The sequence below is a fragment of the Eubalaena glacialis genome, chromosome 10, assembly GCF_028564815.1.
Source record: "Eubalaena glacialis isolate mEubGla1 chromosome 10, mEubGla1.1.hap2.+ XY, whole genome shotgun sequence".
Lineage (NCBI taxonomy): Eukaryota > Metazoa > Chordata > Mammalia > Artiodactyla > Balaenidae > Eubalaena > Eubalaena glacialis.
The window spans coordinates 110,876,927-110,903,066 of record NC_083725.1 but is presented as its reverse complement, the minus strand read 5'-3'; the positions used below and the strand labels follow the sequence as shown (position 1 = coordinate 110,903,066).

At 39.9% G+C, this 26,140-nt stretch overlaps 1 protein-coding gene across 1 annotated transcript; it reads left to right on the top strand.

Moving 5' to 3' along the window:
- Positions 1-298: 298 nt before the first annotated feature.
- LOC133099630 (glycine N-acyltransferase-like) lies at positions 299-16,415 on the top strand. The gene is made up of 6 exons (XM_061203392.1): positions 299-580; positions 7,744-7,839; positions 10,917-11,024; positions 12,490-12,616; positions 14,747-14,918; positions 15,327-16,415. Exons 2-6 carry the CDS (start codon positions 7,762-7,764, stop codon positions 15,727-15,729), a joined length of 888 nt encoding a protein of 295 aa, XP_061059375.1. The 5' UTR covers positions 299-580; positions 7,744-7,761; the 3' UTR covers positions 15,730-16,415.
- Positions 16,416-26,140: the final 9,725 nt, after the last annotated feature.

Here is a 26,140-nt window from a genome sequence, read left to right as displayed (position 1 = left end):
GGGGAGAGGACACAGATTATCCTAAAAAAGCAAGGATCCTAAGAGCTTTAGTCACCCTGTGCAAATGATGTTCTGTTCTGCATACATGTAGGAAGAAAAGTCAGATTCTGCAAACCAGACCTGAACCATATCTTTCCTAATATCTTTCTCTTATTGCAGGTACTTGAGAATGGGAAGGGGAGGAGAAAGGTATCGCCTATACAGTGTGACCCTTCCAGTATCTGGCTTGTTGGCTTCACATAGCTTGGTTATCAGAGTAATGACAGGGCCTGCGGGGCAAAGAGCAGCCTGGCGTTTCAGAAAGAGAAGCTCAGATGGCACACTGGCAGCCTCCCAGCCTTGCAGAACCAGCTCCCTCAACATGAGACCCAGAGAGCAAGGGATAGATTTCATGAGAGCTAACACCCAACTTTTTGCCTAGTGCAAGGTCCACATGACAAGCCTCAGCTCGGCAATTTGTGAAGAAAACGTACCTAAAAGCACTCTGCAAGACTGTCTGCGCCAGAGGGAAATTTCATGATCTAAAGGTCGCTCCTCTTCATTTGTTCCTGCAAAGCTTGGTGTGAAGACAGCTTTCCAGGTGAGAACTCATGCCAAAAAAAAAAAAAAAAAAAAAAGATAATCATTGCTTTGTAACATCCTCTCCACTTACGTGAGACAAATCAAAATGCTCATATTTTGTTCTGCTCAGAATACGATGACAAATATACCTAAGGAAAAGGAATAACTTCAACTTAAGAAACGTGTATCTGGCACCTATTCTGTAAAAGGCAACTTGTTAGGTACTATGAAAAATTCTTGCAGTTTTTGGATCTGAACTGATAAAGGAATGAGGAAAGATCTGGGCATTTTCTGGCAGTGGGGGGGTGAATGGAGCACTTAATGCGTGAAAACACTCTAAACAGCACCCTGTTGAATCCTTCTGGTTATATTTTAAAGTAGGCAGTTTTTTGTCTCCATGAATGATAAGAAGATTGCTGTACTTAAAGTCAGAGAGGAAATGAGTAGCTGAGTAAGGACGAGAATACAGACCAGACCTATTGTTTATTTAAATCGTATAATAAACAAACTTACTTTAAAGCTTTCACCTATATTGCTACTACCACAATCTATCTTTTTATTTGTCTGTGTTCTTATAAATTTATGCTTATGTATGTGGTATATGAACTGTTATAGGCCCTACATTTTCTCATTTTATTTCAGCCCTTTCCCGTGTGTCCGTATGTATAGGAATTATGCTAATATCATGGAGTTGCACCATAGTTTATATTTCCTTCCCCTATTGTTGAACACTGGGATTTTGTTCAGTCCTTGCTTATCTTTGTGTAGCTTTATCAGATTCTGCTGAGAGCTTTTTTCTTCTTTTGAATTGTTTTCTTTGGATTAATTTCTTCTCTGGGAACAACTAGGTCCAAGGTTCTGAATTTCACTCCCAAGGACATTGCCTGTTGCCCAGTTCTGCCAGCTCACAGTGAGTGTGTCCAATGTCCTGGAGAATCACAGTCTCAGTTGTTTTCAATCTACCTTATTTATGAGGCACCATGCTTGGTTGTTGGTTTGTGTGTGCATCCTTGGAGGGTGGTTCCAAACCCTATACTTTTCAGGAAATATGGTAATATTACACCCCACAGATATTTTAATTTTGTTGAAGTATAGTTGATTTACAATGTTGTGTTTATTTCTACTGTACAGCAAAATGATTCAGTCATATATACATATATATGTTTTATAAATATATATATATATATATATTCCTTTTCATATTCTTTTCCATTATGGTTTATCACAGGATATTGAATACAGTTCTGTGTGCTATACAGTAAGATCTTGTTGTTTATCCACCCTATATATAATAGTTTGCATCTGCTAATTCCAAACTTGCATTCTATCCCTCCACCACCCCCCTCCCCCGCTTGGCAACCACAAATCTGTTCTCTATGTCTGTGAATCTGTTTCTCTTTCGTAGATATGTTCATTTGTGTCATATTTCAGATTGCACATGTGGGCGATATCATATGGCATTTGTCTTTCTCTTTCTGACTTACTTCACTTAGTATGATAATTTCTACGTCCATCCATGTTGCTGCAAATGGTATTATTTCATTCTTTTTTATGACTGAGTAATATTCCGTTGTAATATATATATATATATATGTCACACCTTCTTTATCCATTCTTCTGTCGATGGACATTTAGGTTGTTTCCATATTTTGGCTATTTTAAATAGTGCTGCTATGAACATAGGGGTGCATGTATCTTTTCAAATTACAATTTTGTCTGAATATGTGCCCAGGAGTGGGATTGCTGGATCATATGGCAACTCTATTTTTAGTTTTTTTGGGAACCTCCATACTGTTTTCCATAGTGGCTGCACCAGTTTACATTCCCACCAACAGTGTAGGAGGGCTCCCTTTTCTCCACACCCTCTCCAGCATTTATTATTTGTAGACTTTTTAACGATGGCCATTCTGACTTCACCCCACAAATTTGACATTCATCTTTATGTTGCATCTTATACTCCTTGTGAGTTGCCTCTAGATAAAAGATAAGATTGGCCTTCAGGAATGCTATACTTTTTACAGTCTTAAGATCCTCTGGATTCAATTCTATCTACTCTCTTGAATAAACGATCCAGTGATGTCTGGGTAGTAGCTCTTTTTCTTCTTGTCATAGATGACACGGTAGCACTGGATTGCATTCCGAACGGCTGCTGCAACTTTCGTGTACCATTCTACATTCGGGACCTGTGCCTCAAAAACTAACAGTGCCTCCTCAAATAAAGAAAATCCCCTTGTCATTTCCTACGTCGTGAATCTCTTCAGTTCTTCAGTTACTTCTTCTTCCTCTTGTCTCTCTTCGTCCTTTCTCTGGGCCTCCAATTCCATCAGGTCTTCATTAGTAAGCTCCATGTTGCACAGCACGGAGTTCAGTGAAGTCGTCTTATTGCAGATCTAGCTCCAGCTTCGCGCTGAGGGTCACTAAGTTGCTGAAGACCTCTTTGGACTCCTCATCCACCTTCTCAAATCCACAAAAGTCGTGAGCAAACTGCAGGCAAAGGTTCCTCCCAACCCCATTCATGGTGACGGCTGTAACCTCAGGACAAGCAAAGTCAATGTTTTTTATGGCCTTGTAGATGTTATCATCCTTCCAAAATTGTCGCAAGATTGTTCCTGATTCATCACTTGCCTTTACTGCCAGGTGAAAAGTGTGACATAAATAATATTTCTTAAAAGTCACTATAATTGAGACTTCCCGGGTGGTCCAGTGGTTAAGACTCTGCATCCTAATGCAGGGGGCCCAGCTTCGATCCCTGGTCAGGGAACTAGATCTCACATGCCGCAGTGAAGATCCTGCACTCGGCAATGAAGATCCCGCGTGCCGCAACTAAGACCCGGCGCAGCCAAATAAATAAATAAATATATTAAAAAACAAAAGTCATTATAACTCCCTGGTCCATAGGTTGGATGAGCGACGCACGTTCGCATCTTTGAAAGTTCAAAACTTGAGATTTCGTATATAAGAGACTTATTGTATTCCACCTTGGCCAAAAACAGAAGTGCCCTTGCTATTCTAAAATCACAAATTTACCCAGTTCTGGCCTGGAACATGTCATCTCAGGCATGGTGGGTTTTAATACAACATCTTCTCAGAATACCTCTTCGGCGCCTTCATTAAAAAGTAACTTGGTACTCCTAAGATCACAGTTACAAATCAGAACACTGTGACACTGCCTCTTTTCTTCCTTTTTCATGTCAGTAGGATGTTATGGGATGTTTTGACCATCCCAATTTGATGCAGTGAGTCAAAAATACTATCTTTATGCTACCTAGTAATTATGCAACATGTATCACAGATCCAAGAGTAAGGCTTAGAGATGGAGTAAGACTCAAAAATAGGGTGAGGCTCAGTGATAAAGTGAGAGCACCAGCTTGAAATAGGACTTGGCAATTAAACAAACAAACAAGGAGTTCCCTGGCCGTCCAGTGGTTAGGACTCGGTGCATTCACTGCCGGGGCCTGGGTTCAATCCCTGGTTGGGGAACTAAGATCCCGCAAGCCACATGGTGTGGCCTAAATAGATAAAGAAACAAACAAACAATAAGATAATTTGTTTATATTTTAAACCATGTCAAAATGCCCTATATTAAAAAAGTGGCATCAAAATATCATGCAGTATAAAAACTCTCCAGAAAGTGGGCATAGAGGGAACCTACCTCAACATAATAAAGGCCATATACGACAAACCCACAGCAAACATCATTCTCAACGGTGAAAAACTGAAAGCATTTCCTCTAAGATCAGGAAGGAGACAAGGATGTCCACTCTCACCACTATTATTCAACATAGTTCTGGAAGTCCTAGCCACGGCAATCAGAGAAGAAAAAGAAATAAAAGGAATACAAATTGGAAAAGAAGAAGTAAAACTGTCACTGTTTGCAGATGACATGATACTATACATAGAGAATCCTAAAACTGCCACCAGAAAACTGCTAGAGCTAATTAATGAATATGGTAAAGTTGCAGGATACAAAATTAATGCACAGAAATCTCTTGCATTCCTATACACTAATGGTGAAAAATCTGAAAGAGAAATTATGGAAACACTCCCATTTACCATTGCAACAAAAAGAATAAAATACCTAGGAATAAACCTACCTAGGGAGACAAAAGACCTGTATGCAGAAAACTATAAGACACTGATGAAAGAAATTAAAGATGATACCAACAGATGGAGAGATATACCATGTTCTTGGATTGGAAGAATCAATATTGTGAAAATGACTATACTACCCAAAGCAATCTACAGATTCAATGCAATCCCTATCAAATTACCAATGGCATTTTTTACGGAGCTAGAAAAAATCATCTTAAAATTTGTATGGAGACACAAAAGACCCCGAATAGCCAAAGCAGTCTTGAGGGAAAAAAACGGAGCTGGAGGAATCAGACTCCCTGACTTCAGACTATACTACAAAGCTACAGTAATCAAGACAATATGGTACTGGCACAAAAACAGAAACATAGATCAATGGAACAAGATAGAAAGCCCAGAGATAAACCCACGCACCTATGGTCAACTAATCTATGACAAAGGAGGCAAAGATATACGATGGAGAAAAGACAGTCTCTTCAATAAGTGGTGCTGGGAAAACTGGACAGCTACATGTAAAAGAATGAAATTAGAATACTCCCTAACACCATACACAAAAATAAACTCAAAATGGATTACAGACCTAAATGTAAGACTGGACACTATAAAACTCTTAGAGGAAAACATAGGAAGAACACTCTTTGACATAAATCACAGCAAGATCTTTTTTGATCCACCTCCTAGAGTAATGGAAATAAAAACAAAAATAAACAAATGGGACCTAATGAAACTTCAAAGCTTTTGCACAGCAAAGGAAACCATAAACAAGACGAAAAGATAACCCTCAGAATGGGAGAAAATATTTGCAAACGAATCAACGGACAAAGGATTAATCTCCAAAATATATAAACAGCTCATTCAGCTCAATATTAAAGAAACAAACACCCCAATCCAAAAATGGGCAGAAGACCTAAATAGACATTTCTCCAAAGAAGACATACAGACGGCCACGAAGCACATGAAAAGCTGCTCAACATCACTAATTATTAGAGAAATGCAAATCAAAACTACAATGAGGTATCACCTCACACCAGTTAGAATGGGCATCATCAGAAAATCTACAAACAACAAATGCTGGAGAGGGTGTGGAGAAAAGGGAACCCTCTTGCACTGTTGGTGGGAATGTAAATTGATACAGCCACTATGGAGAACAATATGGAGGTTCCTTAAAAAACTAAAAATAGAATTACCATATGACCCAGCAATCCCACTACTGGGCGTATACCCAGAGAAAACCGTAATTCAAAAAGACACATGCACCCGAATGTTCATTGCAGCACTATTTACAATAGCCAGGTCATGGAAGCAACCTAAATGCCCATCAACAGACGAATGGATAAAGAAGTTGTGGTACATATATACAATGGAATATTACTCAGCCATAAAAAGGAACGAAATTGAGTCATTTGTTGAGACGTGGATGGATCTAGAGACTGTCATACAGAGTGAAGTAAGTCAGAAAGAGAAAAACAAATATCGTATATTAACGCATGTATGTGGAACCTAGAAAAATGGTACAGATGAGCCGGTTTGCAGGGCAGAAGTTGAGACACAGATGTAGAGAACAGACATATGGACACCAAGGGGGGAAAACTGCGGTGGGGCGGGGATAGTGGTGTGCTGAATTGGGTGATTGGGATTGACATGTATACACTGATGTGTATAAAATGGATGACTAATAAGAACCTGCAGTATAAACAAACAAACAAAACAACTAATACTAAACTTTCATTGGGTTATTTGTATGGAAATATGTTGATATTAATGTTTCAGACATTACATGAAATTTCTAAAAATCTTATATGTTCTGGTGTAATGTTATAAGTCATAATCCTAGTTATTACTTTAAAATGTATATCTCAGAAATAACTAATTTTCTTGTCAACTGCATTATTATGAACTTTCATCAAATCTTTAACCGTGGTCATTCTTAAGTCTTTTGTCATTTACAGACAGTTCTGGGTGTACTCTGATGCTTTTGTAAATATGTTCCTATAAAAGGGTTTCATCTTCAGGAAATTCATGGAAAAGACTCTGACAAGTACAGGTTTCTGGTACCTGACTGTACTGCTGAACTGAATGAATAAGCATTTTCAGAACTCTAATGAAAAACTGATGAGCTCATAAAAGTGCTAAAAAAGATCAAGATAAAAAAAAATTAATTACATGGGACTGAGTGAACTGATGAGGATGAGTATAATTTTTGTGACTTTCTGGTTGAATTTAAAAAAAGAAAAAATCCCACAAGAACTCAGAGGCAAAGAATATACAAATCAATTTTCACTGCAAAGTAAAGGAGCTGTTACAGTGGAGGATTACTGGACTGAACGTCAATATTATGACATAGTATGAGTGTGTTTCATGTTTGGTAATTGCAATCATTGTTGCTTTTGTTGTGGTCATCCATGTACAATGCTTGGTGTCAGTCTATTTATCTCTTGTAAAAATAAAATACAGTGTGTGTGAAAAAAAAAATATCATGCAGTATACAGCACTTTAACTCAATTGGGGAGAAGGAGGAGGGGGGAGACGAGGAGGGGAAAGAAAGGACAGTAAGGAAGAGGAGTGGTAGTAGTAATAAAATAACATATGCTCAGTGTTTACTATGTGACAGACTCTTTAAGCACTTATTTACTCTTTTAACATATTAGCTCATTTAATCCTCACAACAATTCTATGAGTCAGGTAATACTATTATCCCATCTACTTTGAAGAAACCAAGGTACAGAGAGGCTAAGTAACTTTCCAAGGTTGCACAGCTTATTACTGGTAGAGTCAGAAAAATCACTGATAGCAACTAAATTTCAAAAAAAATGTTATATATATTTTAGAATGTGCTTGTTAATGTAAAATGAAGTTAATGACTAGAATTCATCGAAGTTTTAAGAAAGTGAGATGAAAAATTCAGAAGGCAGGCTCTGCGCTTTCTGCCAGTCTCATCCTTCCTTGCAATGGCTGATGACTTTAGTGAAGATGACACCAATAAAGAGACACTGAAGAGGGCTCTGGCAATTAGCAGAGAACTTGCTACTTTTGTTTCTGAATCTCCTCCTGCTCTTCTCATTCCTGGCTGTTTCCTGGTTGTCTCTCCAGAACAAGGTGTCTTGCACGATGTTCCCATTGCAAGGTGCCCAGATGCTGCAGATGCTGGAGAAATCCTTGAGGAAGAGCCTTCCTACATCCTTAAAGGTGACAATGGAAAATTCTGAGGGGAGTAGGAATAGAAATTTCCTGTGATGAAGGGAAAGAGAGACTAATATTTATTGAGCACCTATTCTGTGCCAGGCACTAGTGCATATTTTCTCTCATTTAATTTGCATAACCTCTCTACAAGACATTTGCTGTTATGCCCATGTCACTGATGTGAAGATGGAGGCTCAGTGAAGTGGTTTGCCCAATACCCCACAAATAGTGAGCTGCAGTGCTATGGTATGAACGTAGGAATGCCTGAGACCTAACATTGCTTTTTGCTCCAAGCTGATTCAAAAAGTATTTCCTTGCTCCTTTCCAAGAAACGTTCCATAATAGCACTGGAAACTTGCCCAGAGTTCTCCTACAAAGTTAGCTGAGACTACATGTTAATTTTTAATTTGTTCTCCTTAAAAGAACACTTGCCAGGTGAGAGGTTAACCATCATGAGCCTTCTTTAAAATTAATAATAAGTCAATTTCTATTTCACTTAGATTTTCCAATTGCTCCGAACTTATGGCGTATCAAGCTATTTTGTGGCTGACTCTGAGGATCTCTGTTAACCAAGTACAACTGATAAGAAATCTCAGGATTAAATAGAACATATACATAGATGCCCACATCCAGAACTGTTCGAGAGCAACTCTAATGATTGGCTGGGGTCCTCACCTGTGTTTTTCTTTAGCAACCAAAGGGATGGGGTCCATTCCAGTGGAATTTAAGTACAACCGTGTGTGTGTGAATGTGTGTGTGTGTGTAATGTGTGTGTGTGTGTATTTGGAGAACAAATTGTTTTCCTGAAATTTTTTTGTGGAAAGAGAACTAGATTTCTACTGTTTTATAAGACACTCCTATAAGATGCATACATTTTAGATAAGATAAATGCATTCACCTGCCTCACTCCCTAATAGAATTGTTACTCCATCTTTCTGTATAAAGGAGAAAAATGTTAACATTATTTTATTTGTAGATCATATGGCTTCATTTTCATTTATTAGAAATAGACTAATGAAACAACTCGCCCTGTTCTTTAATTATTGCCAAAAATGACTTCAAATCAACTAATTTAAAACTAAAATGTCACCCACTTTGGTGGATCCCACTAATATTAATCTGTTACCTAATATTTAACTACTTTCACTTGATAATCCTTAAGATCCAGGCAACCTCTCAAAGAGACAGTCAATTTTTCTTAGAGGTTACATCAGTTATACATGTTATGAACGCTTGCCTAAGATATTTTTATGCTAAGTAGCTATTTTTGAAAATTCTTCAACCTAAAAGTTTTTCTTCCATGCTCTGTAGTATAGAATTTTGTGATTTAAATTTCCCTTTACTCCTTGGGTTAAGTGGACCCCAAGCATCTTGAGGAAACTCTTGGTGGTTCCCAAGTGTCCTTACTTGGAGCATCTCTGTGGTAAGATAAGGCGGCCCTCTTGGCTCCACAACTTTCATGAAGAAACAGCATTGGTTGTATATTAAAGATACACATTTTTACCCTAGTTGAAATCTAGAATAGTTGTTTGCCAGGTACTTTTAATGGAGGTATAACCTAGAACTCAATACTTGCTTGAGTCTCAGTTGACAAAATGTCCATCTGTTCTTCTAAGTGTTGGCTATTAAGTACATTTTATTGCCTGTGTCAACTCCAGTTGAGTCAATTTAGAGTAGTTGCCTGGCTCACTACGTTCTGAGTTCAGCAGAAAAAAAAAAAAAAAGAGTTTTAATTAATTCAGCCCAGGGAATAAGAAAGAGGAAGAGATACACATATTTTCAGATCTTGTAATGGATAATGTATTAATCTAAAACAATTTTACACACCCCCAAATGCAAAGGCGTAAAAAGAAACATCTATATTTTGCCAAACTATACGGAATTTCTATATCAAGCCTCCATTCATGGCTGAAAACAATGATTTCAGATAAGCTCAGGCAACTTAGATTTTTTTCCCCTTCTCTTTCTCCATAGTGTAACATCAGTAGTTCACGTCGGGTGGAGGGTGGTAGGAGGGAAAGATGTTGGTACAGACTTTGGTCATCATCTACCCATGGTACAAACCATTAAACTGCATACCTTTTTTTTTCTTGACCTTTGGTCATTGGCATGTTTCCATGCTGGTATCTGCAGAGGCTTCATATTCTCAATAGTCATGTGGCCCATGGTGGTATCCACCGCTGCATTCCCCCAACCCCCAACCCCAAACCACCAGGACACTTAATGTCCACAGGCTATCTCATTCATTCTCTCCCTGCTTTCCTCTCTCTCTCAACAAACTATGCAAAAAGGCGCCGTTGGGGACTCAAGACTGGATCGAGACTGTAGGCTTCCACAGCCCATTCTCTTGAGCATTTTGCTTTAGCCTTTGCTTATTGGTGGGAGGAAATTACCTTTCCAGAGGGTACTGTGGACATACATGTTAAAGAGTTTTAAACATGTCCATAACCTTTGAACCAGCAGTTACCTGATGGATAATCTAAGAAAATATCAGGTACCCATGCAAAGATTTCTGTGCAAGCATGCTCTGCAAGAAATTAGTTGTTAAAATGAAAATTTGGAAACAGCTGAAATGGCCATCAGTAGGCAAATGCACAAATGAACCATGATACAACCATATAATGGAATCCTATGCAGTCATTAGAACATAATTGAAAAATTTTGTATTTATGAACATAGAAATACACCCACAATTTATTCAGTGGTGAAAAATATCATGTATCAGATCATTTTACGTTTGTAAAATTGTGTATCTCTATGAGTATGAATAGAAGAAAGTCTGGGAAAAGATAATATTAAATCCTACAAAAAAAAAGAACGGTGTTCTTATGATCATTAACTTTATTTGTCCCAATATTTTACCATATGCATGTTTGATTTATATTAGATGGGAAGAAAAAGTTCTCATCTGAGGTTAAAAAAAAAATGTAGCATGTGGAGATTTTAGACGCAGATGCCCTATTTGTCCCTTTACCGCTGTAAAATTTCACAATTTCATAGACATAAACCTGTCCTGGTCAAACAAGGCACTTTGCCATCCCTTTCTAATAAGCTGGCCCTCTCACTTTGTCTGGATACTGCAGGTTTATGGGACTGTCTTCCACATGAATCAGGGAAACCCATTCAAGCTAAAGGCCCTGGTGGACAAGTGGCCTGATTTTAATACAGTGGTTATCCGCCCTCAGGAGCAGGTAAGGTGCCAGATGTGGAATGAATTTGCATCTATGTTTATATTTGCTATGTGCCTACCGTGTGCCTGGCCATGTGGTAGACCCTGGGGCTACAGAAATGAATTGCAGTGATAGTGAACAAGTCCTTGCCTTTAAGAACCCCACAGCCTGGAGGAGAATACAGGTAAGTAAATAAATTACAACTTAGTGTAAAATGTTCAAAAACAGAAAATGTACAATATACGGAGATAGCACAGGCAAAAGCTGATTAAACTATGGAGTTTGGAGATGGAGGTTACAGGATCAGATTAGATACACTTCTTAGTGGATGTTTCATCTGAACTGGATTTTGTATATAAATATATCTTTGTTAGGCTGACAAAGAAAGGAGGACATTCTAACCAGAGAAAGTAACAAGGACAAAGATAGGAAGGTATGAAACAGGACAGTTAGTTGGCTGATTATTAAAAAAAATTTTTATAATATTAGAATTTCCATATGCATTTTGGGGAAACATTTAAAAATTAGTGAAACTAAATAGTTAATACATTTCAAAGACAAAAAACCCTAAGTTTATTTGAAAACATCCAGTAAAATTATAAATTTATAAAAATACAAATATATCTTTCCTACAAATAATAAGTTATTTAAAATCCATGGAATTAAACAGTATATAAAATGAAGAAATTTATATTAATAATAAAAACTGAACTGCAATAAAATTATTTGACCTTTTATCTTAAATGGGATCTTAAGAAACAAAATGTGTTAGTGGTATCATTGCTGACTTGTGAGTATATTTCTGTGCAACAATTCCAACTATTTTTGAAAAGGTTTCTAATTCTGCACTCAAGATAATATTTTCCTGTGCCTTCCTCTTCCAAATAATCTCATCTCTTATGTAATAATTTGAGGGGATCTTTCTAAATAAGTAGTTTCTTTGTTTTCCTGTAATTACAATTTGTTCAACTATTGTATTATTTTATGAAAGCATTTCTAATTGGTTTTCATCTTCTTTGTCTTAATTTAGCATAGATGGAAATTTCAATCCAGAAATATCAATAACCAAATTTAATACTGTCATCTTCATAGTTTGTGTATTCTGCAAGTGTTTGAAATATAGAAAAATTTATTCTTGCACCAGAAGCTTTTCCTTGTCAATTGCTTTTCTCTTCTTCCTGTTGAGGAAGATGAAAATATAGAAGAATGCTTTCTAAATAGTTGTGTCTTTGCTTGAGTTGAAATTTTAACACAATATATGGGTAGAGAATAGTATTGTTCTGCAGTTTTTCATCATAATTTGAATACCTGAATCTCCCGTCTTGATCTCATGATTTAAATGATTCAGAAAAATTTCTAATGCACCAATACAAACACCAATATTTTAGTACTTAAAAATACCACAGTATAGTAGAATTTAGAAAAAAGTATGACAATCATGAAAAATAAGACATTTGTTTTGCCCCCCTTTTCTCAATGATAATAGGACATGACAGATGACCTTGATCACTACACCAATACTTACCATATCTACTCCAAAGACCTCAAAAACTGTCAGGAATTCCTCAGCTTACCAGAAGTCATCAATTGGAAACAGCATTTGCAGATCCAAAGTAAGTATAAAAGGAATGGAATCTGTGCTGAATCACATCTCCATCCTGAACAATTTCTATGACATATATCTCCTTTCTCCAAGCCCCAGACCCTCAGCCTGCTGTCAGATTTTTTACTCAGCTGCAACTATACCTGTAAAGTGGGAAAAAACACCCTCAAAGCTTGTACCTAATGGGCTTCATATAGAGGACTGTAACGTAATCCCCTGAGAGCGAAGGATTTATGGCATATTTTGTGGACATATCCAGGATGCCTTAGGGTGGTTGGGTATCAGAGCAGAGCTTTCCCCAGGGACTTTCATTCCTAGAATTGGAATGACAACTCGTGCCACAAAACACCTACTAGGTCATAAAAAGCAACTTATATGGTTATGAGTGTGGTCTCCAGAGTCAGACTACCTAGGATGGCATTTGCCTGTTACTTTGCCATGTGATCCTAGCCAGGGACTTGTCCTATCTGAGATTCTGACTTTCATATATAAAAATGGGGGTAATAATTGTACCTAGGACTTCCCGGGTGGTGCAGTGGTTAAGCATCCGCCTGCCGATGCAGGTGACACGGGTTTGAGCCCTGGTCCAGGAAGATCCCACATGCCATGGAGCAGCTAAGCCCATGAGCCACAACTACTGAGCCCACGTGCCACAACTACTGAGCCTGTGTGCCACAACTACCGAAGCCCACGTGCTCTAGGGCCTGTACTCCTCAACAAAGAGTAGCCCTCACTCGCCACAGCTAGAGAAAGCCCGTGTGCAGCAATGAAGACCCAACGCAGCCAAAAATAAATAAATAAATAAATAAATAAATAAATAAATAAATAAATAAATAAATTTACTAAAAAAATAAAAAATAAATAATAGTACCTAAAACACAGCAGTGTTGAAAAGAGTAAATGAAATCTTAGCTAGGAATTGCTTAGTGCAATACCTGAATGTTTCAGTTAACTTTCACTGCATAGCAAACCTCATAATTCTGTGAATCAACAATTGGACTGGGCTTTGCAAGGCAGTTGTTCTGCTGGTCTCCTCTGGGTGTAGCTATGCATCTACAGTCAGTTGATGGGTGACTGTGGGCTGGTTGCTCTAGGATAGCCTAACTTACAAGTCTGAATGATGGTCTGACTGTCAGTACTGGCTAGGCCCTGGTGACATCATGATAAGAGCACATGTCTTCAGCAGGCTAGCCTAGGCCTTTTCATGTGGTGTTGGCCTCAAGGTAACCAGAAGCACAAAGACATGGTGAGCCCCAATGTGCAAGCATTTTTAAGCCTCTCTCTGCGTCAAATTTACTCTTTCCCATTGGTAAAACAAGTCATATGGCCAAGGTCAGGTGCAGTGCAGGAGGGGACTATTCCAGGGAATGGGTACAAGGAGATGTGGGCAAATTGTGGGTCATTACTGCAACAATCTACCACATTGGGAACATAGTAAGTACTCCAGAGATGTTGGCAACTATAATTATTATTATTTTTAAAAATTTTATTTATTTTTGGCTGTGTTGGGTCTTCGTCGCTGTGCGCGGGCTTTCTCCTGTTGCGGTGAGCGGGGGCCACTCTTCGCTGCAGTACGCGGGCCCCCCATTGCGGTGGCCTCTCCCGTTGCGGAGCACGGGCTTCAGGCGCGCGGGGCCCAGTAGTTGCAGCACGTGGGCTCAGCAGCTGTGGCACATGGGCTCTAGAGTGCAGGCTCAGCAGTTGTGGCTCACGGGCCTAGTTGCTCCACGGCATGTGGGATCTTCCCAGACCAGGGATTGAACCCATGTCCCCTGTACTGGCAGGCAGATTCCCAACCACTGCTCCACCAGGGAAGTCCCGGCAACTATAATTATTATAACTCACCTTCTTTGGTCATCAAAACTGCATGATTATGTAGCCCAGAAAACTTAGTTCCAGTCTTGGTATTGCCTCTAATGGCATGACCATGGCTGAATGAATTTCTAGGCATGTTTTTGCTTTTGCAAAACAAGGAAAATTGCACAAATCCTGATTACATGACCCCAGTCATACAGTGGCAGCACTGAGCCCATCACCAAAGTTCTCTGACTAGAAATCCTCAGACACTTCCTACTCCACTGGAGAGCTTCTCCCTAGAATGGACATAAATCATTGCATTTCTCCTTATAATCCCATCTAGGTTCACAATCCAGCCTGAATGAAGTAATCCAAAGTCTTGCAGCCACTAAATCCTTCAAAGTCAAGCAATCACAAAACATTCTCTATATGGCGATTGAGGCAATAAGGGAACTGGCTCCTTCCCTGCTGGATATAAAGAACTTATCACTTAGCGATGGAAAACCCAAGGCCATGTGAGTTTGATAAAAGCTACCCTACACTACTTACACCTCTCACTACCAAAGTAGCCTCCCAACTTCTCTTTCTGCTTTTACTCTGGCTCCCCACAATCCATCTTCTTCAAAGCAGCCAGAATAATCTTTTTTAAAAACGTAATTCAAACCGTGTTTCTCCCCATTTCTTTTCTCACCTGGAATATGTCAGGCCTATGTCAACTTCTTTGACCTGTCTTGTCCTTCTTACTCACTCAGTCCAACAACATCGGCCTTCTTTCTGTTCCTCTGTCATTACAAGCTCACTTATACTCCAGACTTTGCGTTCGCTATTTCCTCTGCCTACTCTGTCTCTCAAGATAATAGAGGTAAGAACAAATATAAACCTCTGAACTCATGGACTTTGCTTTTCTCTTGGAACATCCATAGTGACCAAGAGATGTTTAAACTCTCATCGTTGGATCCTACCCACGCTGCCGTGGTGAATAAGTTCTGGCATTTCGGTGGCAATGAGTGGAGCCAGAGATTCATCGAGCGCTGTATCCGGACCTTCCCCAACTTCTGCCTGCTGGGGCCCGAGGGGACCCCTGTGTCCTGGTCCCTGATGGACCAGACAGGAGAGATGCGGATGGGGGGCACCCTACCTGAGTACCGGGCCCATGGTCTCGTCACCTACGTCATCTATTACCAGACCCAGGCTCTGATCGAACGTGGCTTCCCCGTGTATTCTCATGTAGACAAGAATAACAAAATTATGCAGAAAATGAGTCACAGTCTGAATCATATCCCTGTGCCCTGCGACTGGAACCAGTGGAACTGTGTACCTCTGTGAAGCAGCCCTGAATCCAAGACAGTATGGGACGGGCCTGAGGATGCAGCTGGAGGAGCCGATGGGTGGGTGGAGGGAAAGAACCAATTGTAATTGTAATCATAGGTAAAGGAGTGGACATTGTGTGGGTCCTGGGGCAGCAGTGTGAATGGTCGACAGGACCACTACCGTCGATGGGCTTGCCTTAGATATCTCAGCATGAGCAGCATCCGGTCCTCCTGCAGTGGTTTCATAGTTCTGTTCCCCGTGCTTCCAGGATCTCTGCCATGCTTCTTCATCCGCTACATGTTGCCCCAAATGGCTTCCCCTGGGACTCTTAGGGCATGGGTTGGTAGACCCTTGCCAGTTTTTCCAGAGAGGGCTAATTCTTCCTGGGCATTACGACTTATTCCTCTCTTTCTATGGCTTTTCCCTTAGTGAAGAGCAAGTAGACATTATCCTCTCCTCTGATTGCTGCTTTACAGGTGTATTAAATATGTTATATACAAATATATATGACATATTACGTTACACATGATATGCATGATACAGCAGGGAGAGTTATTAAGAAAAAGACTAACTTAAGTTAGCCTATCCCCCCCACCCTTCCACTCTGGGGAAAATGATTCAATATAGTTCCTAAAAGTTGAGCTTCCTAAAGTCACCTGAAACCCTCAAACAATAAAGAGATTTTGTGTTTGATTGTACAAGCTGAAGCTAAGTGGTTCGTGATGGGGAAACATGGCGTGAGCTAATGGGGAGAGGAAAGTGGGAACACCCAGCCCCAGGAAGGTGGGGATTTATTGAGAAGAGATGGAAGTTGAGGGGGTGGGAGGTATGGCATGCATGCCTACTCTTCCGCTTGACCTTGGCATGTTACTTCAAGATGCCAGAATTCTGTGCGGTTCAGACCATTGTCTCATGGGAGAATCTGGTTGCTGGTGTGGAAAGATATTCTTCCTGGTTGGGACAGGTTAGGTGGGAGAGTTTCCTGCCCCAGCCCTTCGAGAGAAACAGCACTAAACACCAGTACCGGGCAGCAAACAGAGCACCTGAATGAAGGTGATCACCTGGATTAAGAACCTGTTCCCTCTGGTCCACCTAAACCTGAAACTAAGCTATGGAATTGGGGATGAAGCCCCCACAAACATACACACACACACACACACACAACTGAGGTTTAATTTCTTCACCAGTTCAGGGAGTGAAGGCTCAGTTTAGAGCAGGTTTCTCGACTTTGGCACAATGGACATTTTAGACTGGACAATTCTTTGCTGTAGGTCTGTCCTGTGCATTTGTAGAATGTTTAGCAGAATCCCTGGCCTCTACCCACTAGATTCCATTAGCACCCTCCATTCCAATTATGACAACTAAAAATGTCTCCAGATATTAGTAAATGTCCCCTGGAGGCAAAGTCACCTCTGGTTGACATTTAGTTTAGTGGTTCTCAAAGTTGAGCCTGCATCAGAATCATTTAGCAGGCTTGTTCACACAGGTTGCAGGGCCTCACCCCTAGATTTTCTGATTCAGTAGATCTTGGGGAGAGTTCCAGAATTTACACTTGTAGCAAGTTTCCAGGTGATGCTGATGCTGCTGGCCCAGGGACCATGCTTTGAGAACCACTGGTTTAGTGAAATAATAGAATATATCTTATTCCCTAGACTATAGATGAAAATTCTGATGCCATACTACTTTCATTTCTGTATGAGTACAAGCTGATACTCCCCTCCAAGAATTCCCTGTAGTCATCAAGGAGAAAGAGGCTTTGTGGTCCTGAAACAGGGAGAAGGAATTCAGGCTTGGGTAAAGGAAAACACACACTGGTGGCAGCATATAGGGGGACATTGTTGATAGCTAACATCTTGGCTCATTAGCTCCAAGACCTGGCCCCCTAACAGCCTGTAGGCTCCAGTGCTGGAACACCTCAGGCCAAACAACTAACTAGGCAGGAACACATCCACCCCCATCTGCAGACAGGCTGGCTGCCTAAAGCCTAAAGAGCCCACAGCCACCTCTGGGCTTGCCCCTAGATACGGCCTAGCCCACCAGAGGGCCAAGACCCAGCTCTGCCCACCAGTGGACCGGCTCCTCCCACCGGGAAGCCAGACCATGCCTCTAGACCAGCCTCACCCACCAGAGGGCAGACACAAGAAGCTAGAAAACTACAATCCCGCACTGCAGGCCAGATCCTACACTGGCACTGGCTGGGCCCTGGCCCAGCCCACTAGCTGGCCAGTGCAACCTTTAGGACACCCTGGACCCCGTACCCAACTGAGTCAAGAACCACCCCCCCACCAATAATATTAAATGAGCTCTGGGATTCCAGAGCCACACTCTAGGAACCAGCTATGCCTACCAGTAGTCTGGCACTAACCCCAAGAGCTGACTTAACCAGCCAGTGGGCGGGCAACAGTCCCAGAGTCTTCGGGACCCTGACTCCGCCCACCAGTGAGCCAGCACTAGCTCCAGGGACCCCCTAGGATTCTGCATCTAGCCAACTCAGGACCAGGCCCCACTAAATAGCAGCCAGCTACATTCACACAAGGCAGGGCCTGGCAACCAACCAGTTAGGGGCCTACCTGACTGCCCACACACTTAGCCCACCACAACAGAAAAACCCACATAGCGTTCTTAGGGGGAACCCCTAGAGCACATAGCTTGGGTGTCGAGAGGGGAGTGCAGTGCTGGGACACATAGGTTGCCTCCTACAGAGGGTCACTTCTCCAAGGCCAAGAAATGTAACTAACCTACCACATACATAAAAATACAAATAGCAACTTAGAGAAAATGAGACAGCAGAAGAATATGTTTCAGGTGAAGGAACAAGATAAAACCCCAGAAGAACTAAGTGAAGTGGAGATAGGCAACCTACCTGAGAAAGAGTTCAGAGTAGTGATCACAAAGATGGTCAAGGAACTTGGGAGCATAGTGGATACACAGAGCAAGACGTTATAGTCAGTCCCCTACATATGAACGAGTTCCATTCCAAGAGTGTGTTTGTAAGTCCAATTTGTTCGTAAGTCCAACAAAGTTAACCTAGGCACCCAACTAAAACAATCGGCTATATAGTACTGTACTGTAATAGGTTTATAATACTTTTCACACAAATAATACATAAAAAACAAAGAAACACAAAAATAAAGAAAACATTTTTAATCTTACAGTGTAGTACCTTGAAAAGTTCAGTAGTACAGTACAACAGCTGGCATACAGGGGCTGGCATTGAGTGAACAGGCAAGAAGAGTTACTGACTGGAGGAGGGAGAGGAAGTGGGAGATGGTAGAGCTGAAGGATCATCAGAAATAGGAGATGGAGGGCAAGGTATCTTTTCTCCTCACTCCACTCTCAATTATTTTCACTTTTGTTTCCATTGTTATTGCTTGGTGCTTCTTAGCAGTACCAGCTACCTCACCGCTGCTTTTACGCTTGCTTCCAGACATCCTGGGCTTGAAAAAAGATACTGTACTACTGTACTCTATACAGTACTGCACAGTAAAGTACACAAAAGCACAGTCACTTGTAGAGGATGCACAAACGTGACAATGTATGCCAGACATGTGACCTAACTTATGTGATTAGACATGCGACCATATGTTTGCATCTTTGAAAGTTTGAAACTTGAAGTTTCATATGTAGGGGACTTACTGTAGAAAATTTTAAAAAAGAGTTAGAAAATATAAAGAACAACCAAACAGAGATGAAGAATATAATAACTGAAATGAAAAATACACTGGAAGGAATCAGTAGTAGACTAAATGAGGTAGAAGAATGGATCAGTGAGCTGGAAGACAGAGTAGTGGAAATTACTGTCACTGAACAGAAAAAAAGAAAAAAAAAGAATGAAAAGGAGCAATCCAGTGTCTTTAAAGATAAGATATTTTATGGGAAACAAGACTTCCCAGCCTTTGGTGGGTTTATTTGGATATCCTTTTAACATGTTGATTGCCTTATTGTTTGAGGTAGGTGGCAAAGAAATATCCGGGATACCCCAAGGTTTATGCCCGTGCCTGTCTAGAGACTTGAAGTCTCCAGACCCTGAGTGTCATTGCTCAATTGTCTCGGTAACTTTCTTATTTGTTTTAATTGCAGGATTTCCTGTCTAGGATAAATAATAATGCTATATCAAGGGCTTTCATGAGGAAAAGATAACACAATGCATGTGAAAGTGCTTTGTAACTGCTACATGTTGTATACTTACAGAATATTGCTTTAATATGCCTAAATCTAGTACCCTGGGTAATGGGGTAAAAACATGGGATTAGGGGTCAGGAATGTGTCTGAATTATGGGTATGGCTCAGCCACTCAGTGTATGATACTGGGCAAATCCCATCAACACTGTAGATTTTGGTTTCCCATTTTTTAAATGCAGATAAAAATACATGCACTTGTAAAAATAGATATGAAAAGGATTGCATAAATGCAAGTTAGAGAATTGGCTCAAGATTGCAGATGGAGCCCAGTTATCATTTGCTGAATTCTCATCAAATGATTGAATTAACATCAATAAGAGTCAGGGAAGAGAAAAAGGAATTTATGGATGCTCCAGATGTGTTGGGGAATTCCTATAAGCTGGAGAATGAAAAGGACTAAGACTAGGGTGAAATAAAAGTGTAGGAAACTGCCACCTATAATACATGTGTGAAATGTCAACTAGAAGAGCATGCAAGGCAGAATCAGCCCAGAGTCAACAGACAAACAAACTAGAATAAACCTAACTCAGGCCTGTTATTGGTCAGAGCTAGATTATGCAAGCGTGGCTGGTTGGCCTTTGATTCCATCCTGATTTTTGCTAAGCATTTTGCAAATGTGAGTGTTACCAGAGCAGCAGGCAGTGGGGGGGAGGGGAGGGGCTTTGGGAACTGGAAGCAACAGAGAGCTCTGACCCTTGGAAGAGGGGAGGGCCTCACACAAAGAGGGCAAATTACTGCCACAACTTGTAAAATTCCAGGCCCATCCTCCAAAATACCAGGGACGTGGAACAGTAGTTCTTTTAAAATTGTGAATAGGAACTCTCAAACTCAAAGATGAAAAGAAAACCAGGAATGACCAAAGAATTGACAAGGAAAGAAAAGCATCAAACTCGCCCTGTGGATGAATTCACACCTGCTGAAAGAGAAATGGAGCAATTAGGAGACTTTAGAAAAGTATAGTTGTTGATATGTTATGTTACATTCTTAAAAAGGAATCAACTAGAGATTTTGGAAATTAAATACTGGAACTTTGAATAAAAATCTCAATAGATGGACTGAGTAGCAAAGTGGACACGGTTGATAGATAATTAGAAAGCTAAGAAGTTCTGGTAGAAGGTATATCTCAGAATATCACATAGAATGAAAATGGGATGGAAAATATGAAAGAAAATATAAGGGAACTGAACAACATTGACAAGTTTAAACATCCATCTAAATGGCATTCCAAAAAATGAGAACAGAGCAAATGGAATGATGAAAATAATGTAAAAGGAAGAAAAAGAAGAGGTGGCAGAAGCATCAGAAGAAGCAAATTTTCCAGAAGTGAGGAATGATTTAAGATCGAAATAACTTACTTAAGACTGGGTGTGAAAAGAACTCATTAGATATATTACTGTAAAATTTCTGAGCCCCAAAGATGAAGACAAGATCCTACAAGGTTCCAGAGAGAGGGAATAAACTGGTTATGATGAGAAGAATAAGAATCTTACTGACTTCAGACTTCTCATTGACAGCCCCAGATACTTAGCAAACAGAGAAGTGATGCCATCAAATTTCTCTGGAAAGGTCTTAAACCTACAGTCATAGAGACAGGCAAAATAGTATCTAATTAAAAGGACAAATTAAAGAAGTGTTTGGACATACAACAACGCAACAGGTTTAATACACAGAGATTCTCTCTCTCTCCCTTTGAAAATGAGAGAGAGAGTAGTTCTGCGGGGTTGAAACAAGCTTACTTATGCTCAGGAAACCTGCATTCTTTTCAAAAAATAGAGCAATTTTGTCACGTCTAAAAATTCTTTCTTACCCTTTGCCAGTCAATCTACAGCCCTACCAGAGGCAAGGGCTGGTTAAGATCTCTTTAGTGATTAATTTTTCAGGTTCTTGAACTCTGTAAAATTAGCATCATATATTGAGTACTCTTTTATGCCTGGATTTTCCATTCACCAAATGCCTATGAGACTTAAGCCATATTGTGTGTGTTGGTATTTCATTCATTTTATTGCTGAGTACTATCCCATTATGCCCCATCCTATAAGGGTATGATCAGCTCATTGGCAGGCCCATGTCACAGGAAATAGCTCCGTCAATACTAAATTCCAATATTTTACAATCTGATCTAGGTAAATATTGAAGAAGACTAGTTTAGTACATTCAATGCTATCTTCAATAGGAGCAGGCTGCCTTTCCTCATCAATTACATGATCAATCCTTACATGATCTAAAAGCAGGTGTTTCTGGAAAAGAAATCTGAGAAAGACCTCCTTGGAGCCTCCCTGGAAGGGACTTTATAGGTATTCTTTTTTTTTTATTAACATCTTTATTGGAATATAATTGCTTTACAATGTTGTGTTAATTTCTGCTGTATAACAAAGTGAATCAGCTATACGTATTCATATATCCCCATATCCCCATCCTCTTGTGTCTCCCTGCCACCCTCCCTATCCCACCCTCTAGGTGGTCACAAAGCACCGAGCTGATCTCCCTGTGCTATGCGGCTGCTTCCCACTAGCTATCTGTTTTACATTTGGTAGTGTATATATGTCAATGCTACTCTCTCACTTCGTCCCAGCTTTCCCTTCCCCCTCCCCATGTCCTCAAGTCCATTTTCTACGTCTGCGTCTTTATTCCTGTCCTGCCTCTAGGTTCTTCAGAAACATTTCTTTTTTTAATTTTTAGATTCCATATATATGTGTTAGCATAAGGTATTTGTTTTTCTCTTTCTGACTTACTTCACTCTGTAGGACAGACTCTAGGTCCATCCACCTCACTACAAATAACTCAATTTCGTTTCTTTTCATGGCTGAGTAATATTCCATTGTGTATATGTTTCCCTTCACTGCAAATAATAACTTGTTTAGGTTATAAGGACAATCGCACCCTGACTCTATAATTTACTTCTTCCAAGTTATTGCTGGTTCAGTCAACTTAAAGAATCTCTACACATGGTGGCGCCTTAAAAAATCCACAAGTAATGGATATATATTCAACTGATGCTTTTAAATGTGATTTTGAACAATGATACTCAGAGTATCATATATGTCCATTATTTGTAGACTTTTTTAAGGTGCCACCATGTGCAGAGATTCTTTAAGCTGACAACAAAAGAAAGTTTCATTAAAATAATTTCTCATCTTTAATCTCTAATGTCTTTAATCTCTACTTTTAAAATCTCTTCATTTTATTCTACATGCAGCTTACCCTGTTTGTAAAGTATCCACCAGTACAGATTATAAAAACTATATTTCAACAAGGGACATGCTGGACTTCCCTGGTGGCACAGTGGTTAAGGATCTGCCTGCCAGTGCAGGGGACATGGGTTTGATCCCTGGTCCAGGAAGATCCCACATGCTGCAGAGCAACTAAGCCCGCGAGCCACAACTACTGAGCCCACATGCCACAACTACTGAAGCCCGCCTGCCTAGAGCCTGTGCTCTGCAATGAGAAGCCATCGCAATGAGAAGCCCGTGCACTGCAAGGAAGAGTAGTCCCCACTCACCGCAACTAGAGAAAGCCCACGCACAGCAACGAAGACCCAATGCAGCCAAAAATAAATAAATAAATAAAATCTATGTTTAAAAAAAAAAACAAGACACATGCCACTGAATGTCATGACTATTCATGTGCTGGTTCTAGTGCTTTCAAACAAATTTGTTTTGTGGGACTTCCCTGGTGGCACAGTGGGTAAGAATCCACCTGCTAATGCAGGGTACACGGGTTCGAGCCTTGGTCCGGGAAGATCCCACATGCCGCGGAGCAACTAAGTCCGTGCGCCACAACTAATGAGCCTGTGCTCTAGAGCCTGCGAGCCACAACTACTGAGCCCATGTGCCACAACTACTGAAGCCCACGCACCTAAAGCCCATGCTCCACAACAAAAGAAGCCACCTCACTGAGAAGCCTGTGCACCACAACGAAGAGTAGCCCTCCCTCGCCACAAATAGAGAAAGCTCACACGCAGCAACGAAGACCCAACGCAGACAAAAATAAATGAATAAATTTTTTTTAAATTTGTTTTATGGTGCCCACTCTATTGCATTTTTGAGTAGGTTATAAATCTTGTTAAAACCAATAAAAATATAATTTCAGAATGTTTAAAAAAAATGATACTCTGATCAACTACTAGCCTTTAGGAATATTAGTAAGATGCTATGAATAAACATTCATGGAATGTTTGCTGGAACAATACTTTTGGAAAGTTTTGTTGATAAGAATCAACCAAATTTGATCAAGATTATAAAATACTGTCATTCAACCTAATCATTTGAATCACTCCAACCCTCAGACTTGCCCTTTATCAATGTTCAGAGGTATTTCCTTTGCAGTAATACTACAAATTAAATCCCAAACACTCAGACATTTGAAACCTTGAGTTATTCCTAATGAAATGATAAAAGGTTAAAATTTCTTAGACATAAAAAAAAAGTGAGAATTGTACTAAACTGTATTACATTAATTTTATCAATAATGATACACTTTTTGGACAATACTACGAAAAGAAAATTCCTTGTGCTGTAAAGACAGACATACAAGTATTCCTGAGAATCAGGAACTGTTCTTCATGACATAACCCAGATATGAAACACCTACAGAAATAATAAATTTAACCACACCTCATGAGAGGCTCCTGGCTTCTTATCCTATGAGGGAATCAGGTTTTTCTCTGCTAAGCCAGGACTGTGGGAATCTTAGTTAAGACCATTCCAGTGTATTTCCTCCCCGACTCCCCCAGTGTACTATGGGTCCTTTCAAAGAGTCTGGAACTGTCAATTACACCTGGAATTATACCTGCTAGCTGATGAGACACCTCTAGCTCCAAGTGGTCATCTATGACTGTCCTTCATAATGACTATCATAATAAAGAACACACTTCAATCTATGCAGCCATATCAAACTAGTTTATGTTCTTTAACCCACAGAGTTAAGGATAATGGAACAATCTTGAGTTTTCTTTGGCTGACTGGTAAGAATCTGTGCCATTGCAAACACAGTGGATTAACACCAAAGGAAAGCTGGAACAATCTATATGTAAGATAAATAAAATTCCCCCTGGCTTTCTATGCTTTTACAACAGGAGACTGTTTCTTTTCCTAAGTTAGTTCCCTGATACTGTAAAAGTAATTTGCCTCCATACGTCTATCTCTATTTGCAAGATACATTCTGTATGTTATCTGACTACAGATAATGTTTTAACATGAATTTGTTTTCCTTGAATAACAGGAATCCCAAATTAAGGCAAAACCTTATCTAACATTGTGACTTGTGCATCTTCACTTATATATAATGAGCTAGTTAGGAACGGCCGCCTTGAGTCAACATAAACGAGGAATTTGGTGAAGATGTTTCTAGGAAAAGCTCACACTGTGTATAACTGTGTAGGACGGTGTAGTAGGACAACATGTCATCTCGTTCTGACATTCTTCTCTTCATTGTGTCACATTAGAATGATCATATCAAAAGGGGCTGGATCCATAACCACAGGGAAAAAGTATTTCACTAAATATTTTGAGAGATATTTACATACGCAGCTTACCCTACATGATGGTAATTTTGTTTTGCTATGTTTCATTTAAGAGACATTAATATACATTTTATATTTGTCAGGCACTTACCTAAACATTTCACAAATGTTAGCCCATTTAACTTAAAAAAACAAAAACCTAGGGAGGGATAAATTGGGAGATTGGGATTGACATATACACACTACTTTATATAAGATAGATAACTAATAAGGACCTGCTGTATAGCACAGGGAACTCTGCTCAATACTCTGTAATGACCTATATGGGAAAAGAATCTATAAAAGAGTAAGTATATGTATATGATAACTGATTCACTTTGCTGTACACCTGAAACTAACACAACATTGTAAATCAACTATACTCCAATAAAAAAATAAAGTAAATAAAAAACAAAATAAAATTTATAAGAAAATTGGAAAAAAAAAACAACCTAGTGAGAATAGGTAGTATAATTTACCTCACCTATAGATGAGGAAACAGAGGCACAGAGAGATTAGATGACTTGGTCAAAGACACACAGCTGGTAAATGGTAGGATTAGGATACAAACCCTTAGTTACAATCAGACTCCCAAATTTGCAGAGGCAGCAGAACATGTGACCTAGAGGGAGGGACCAGGTGCTACTGGATTCCACACCAGCTAACAGAAGCTTGTCCCCACTGCTTTTAAAGGGACAAGGTCTACTTCAACAGCTTCAATTTAGCTATTTCTGTAGAAAAATT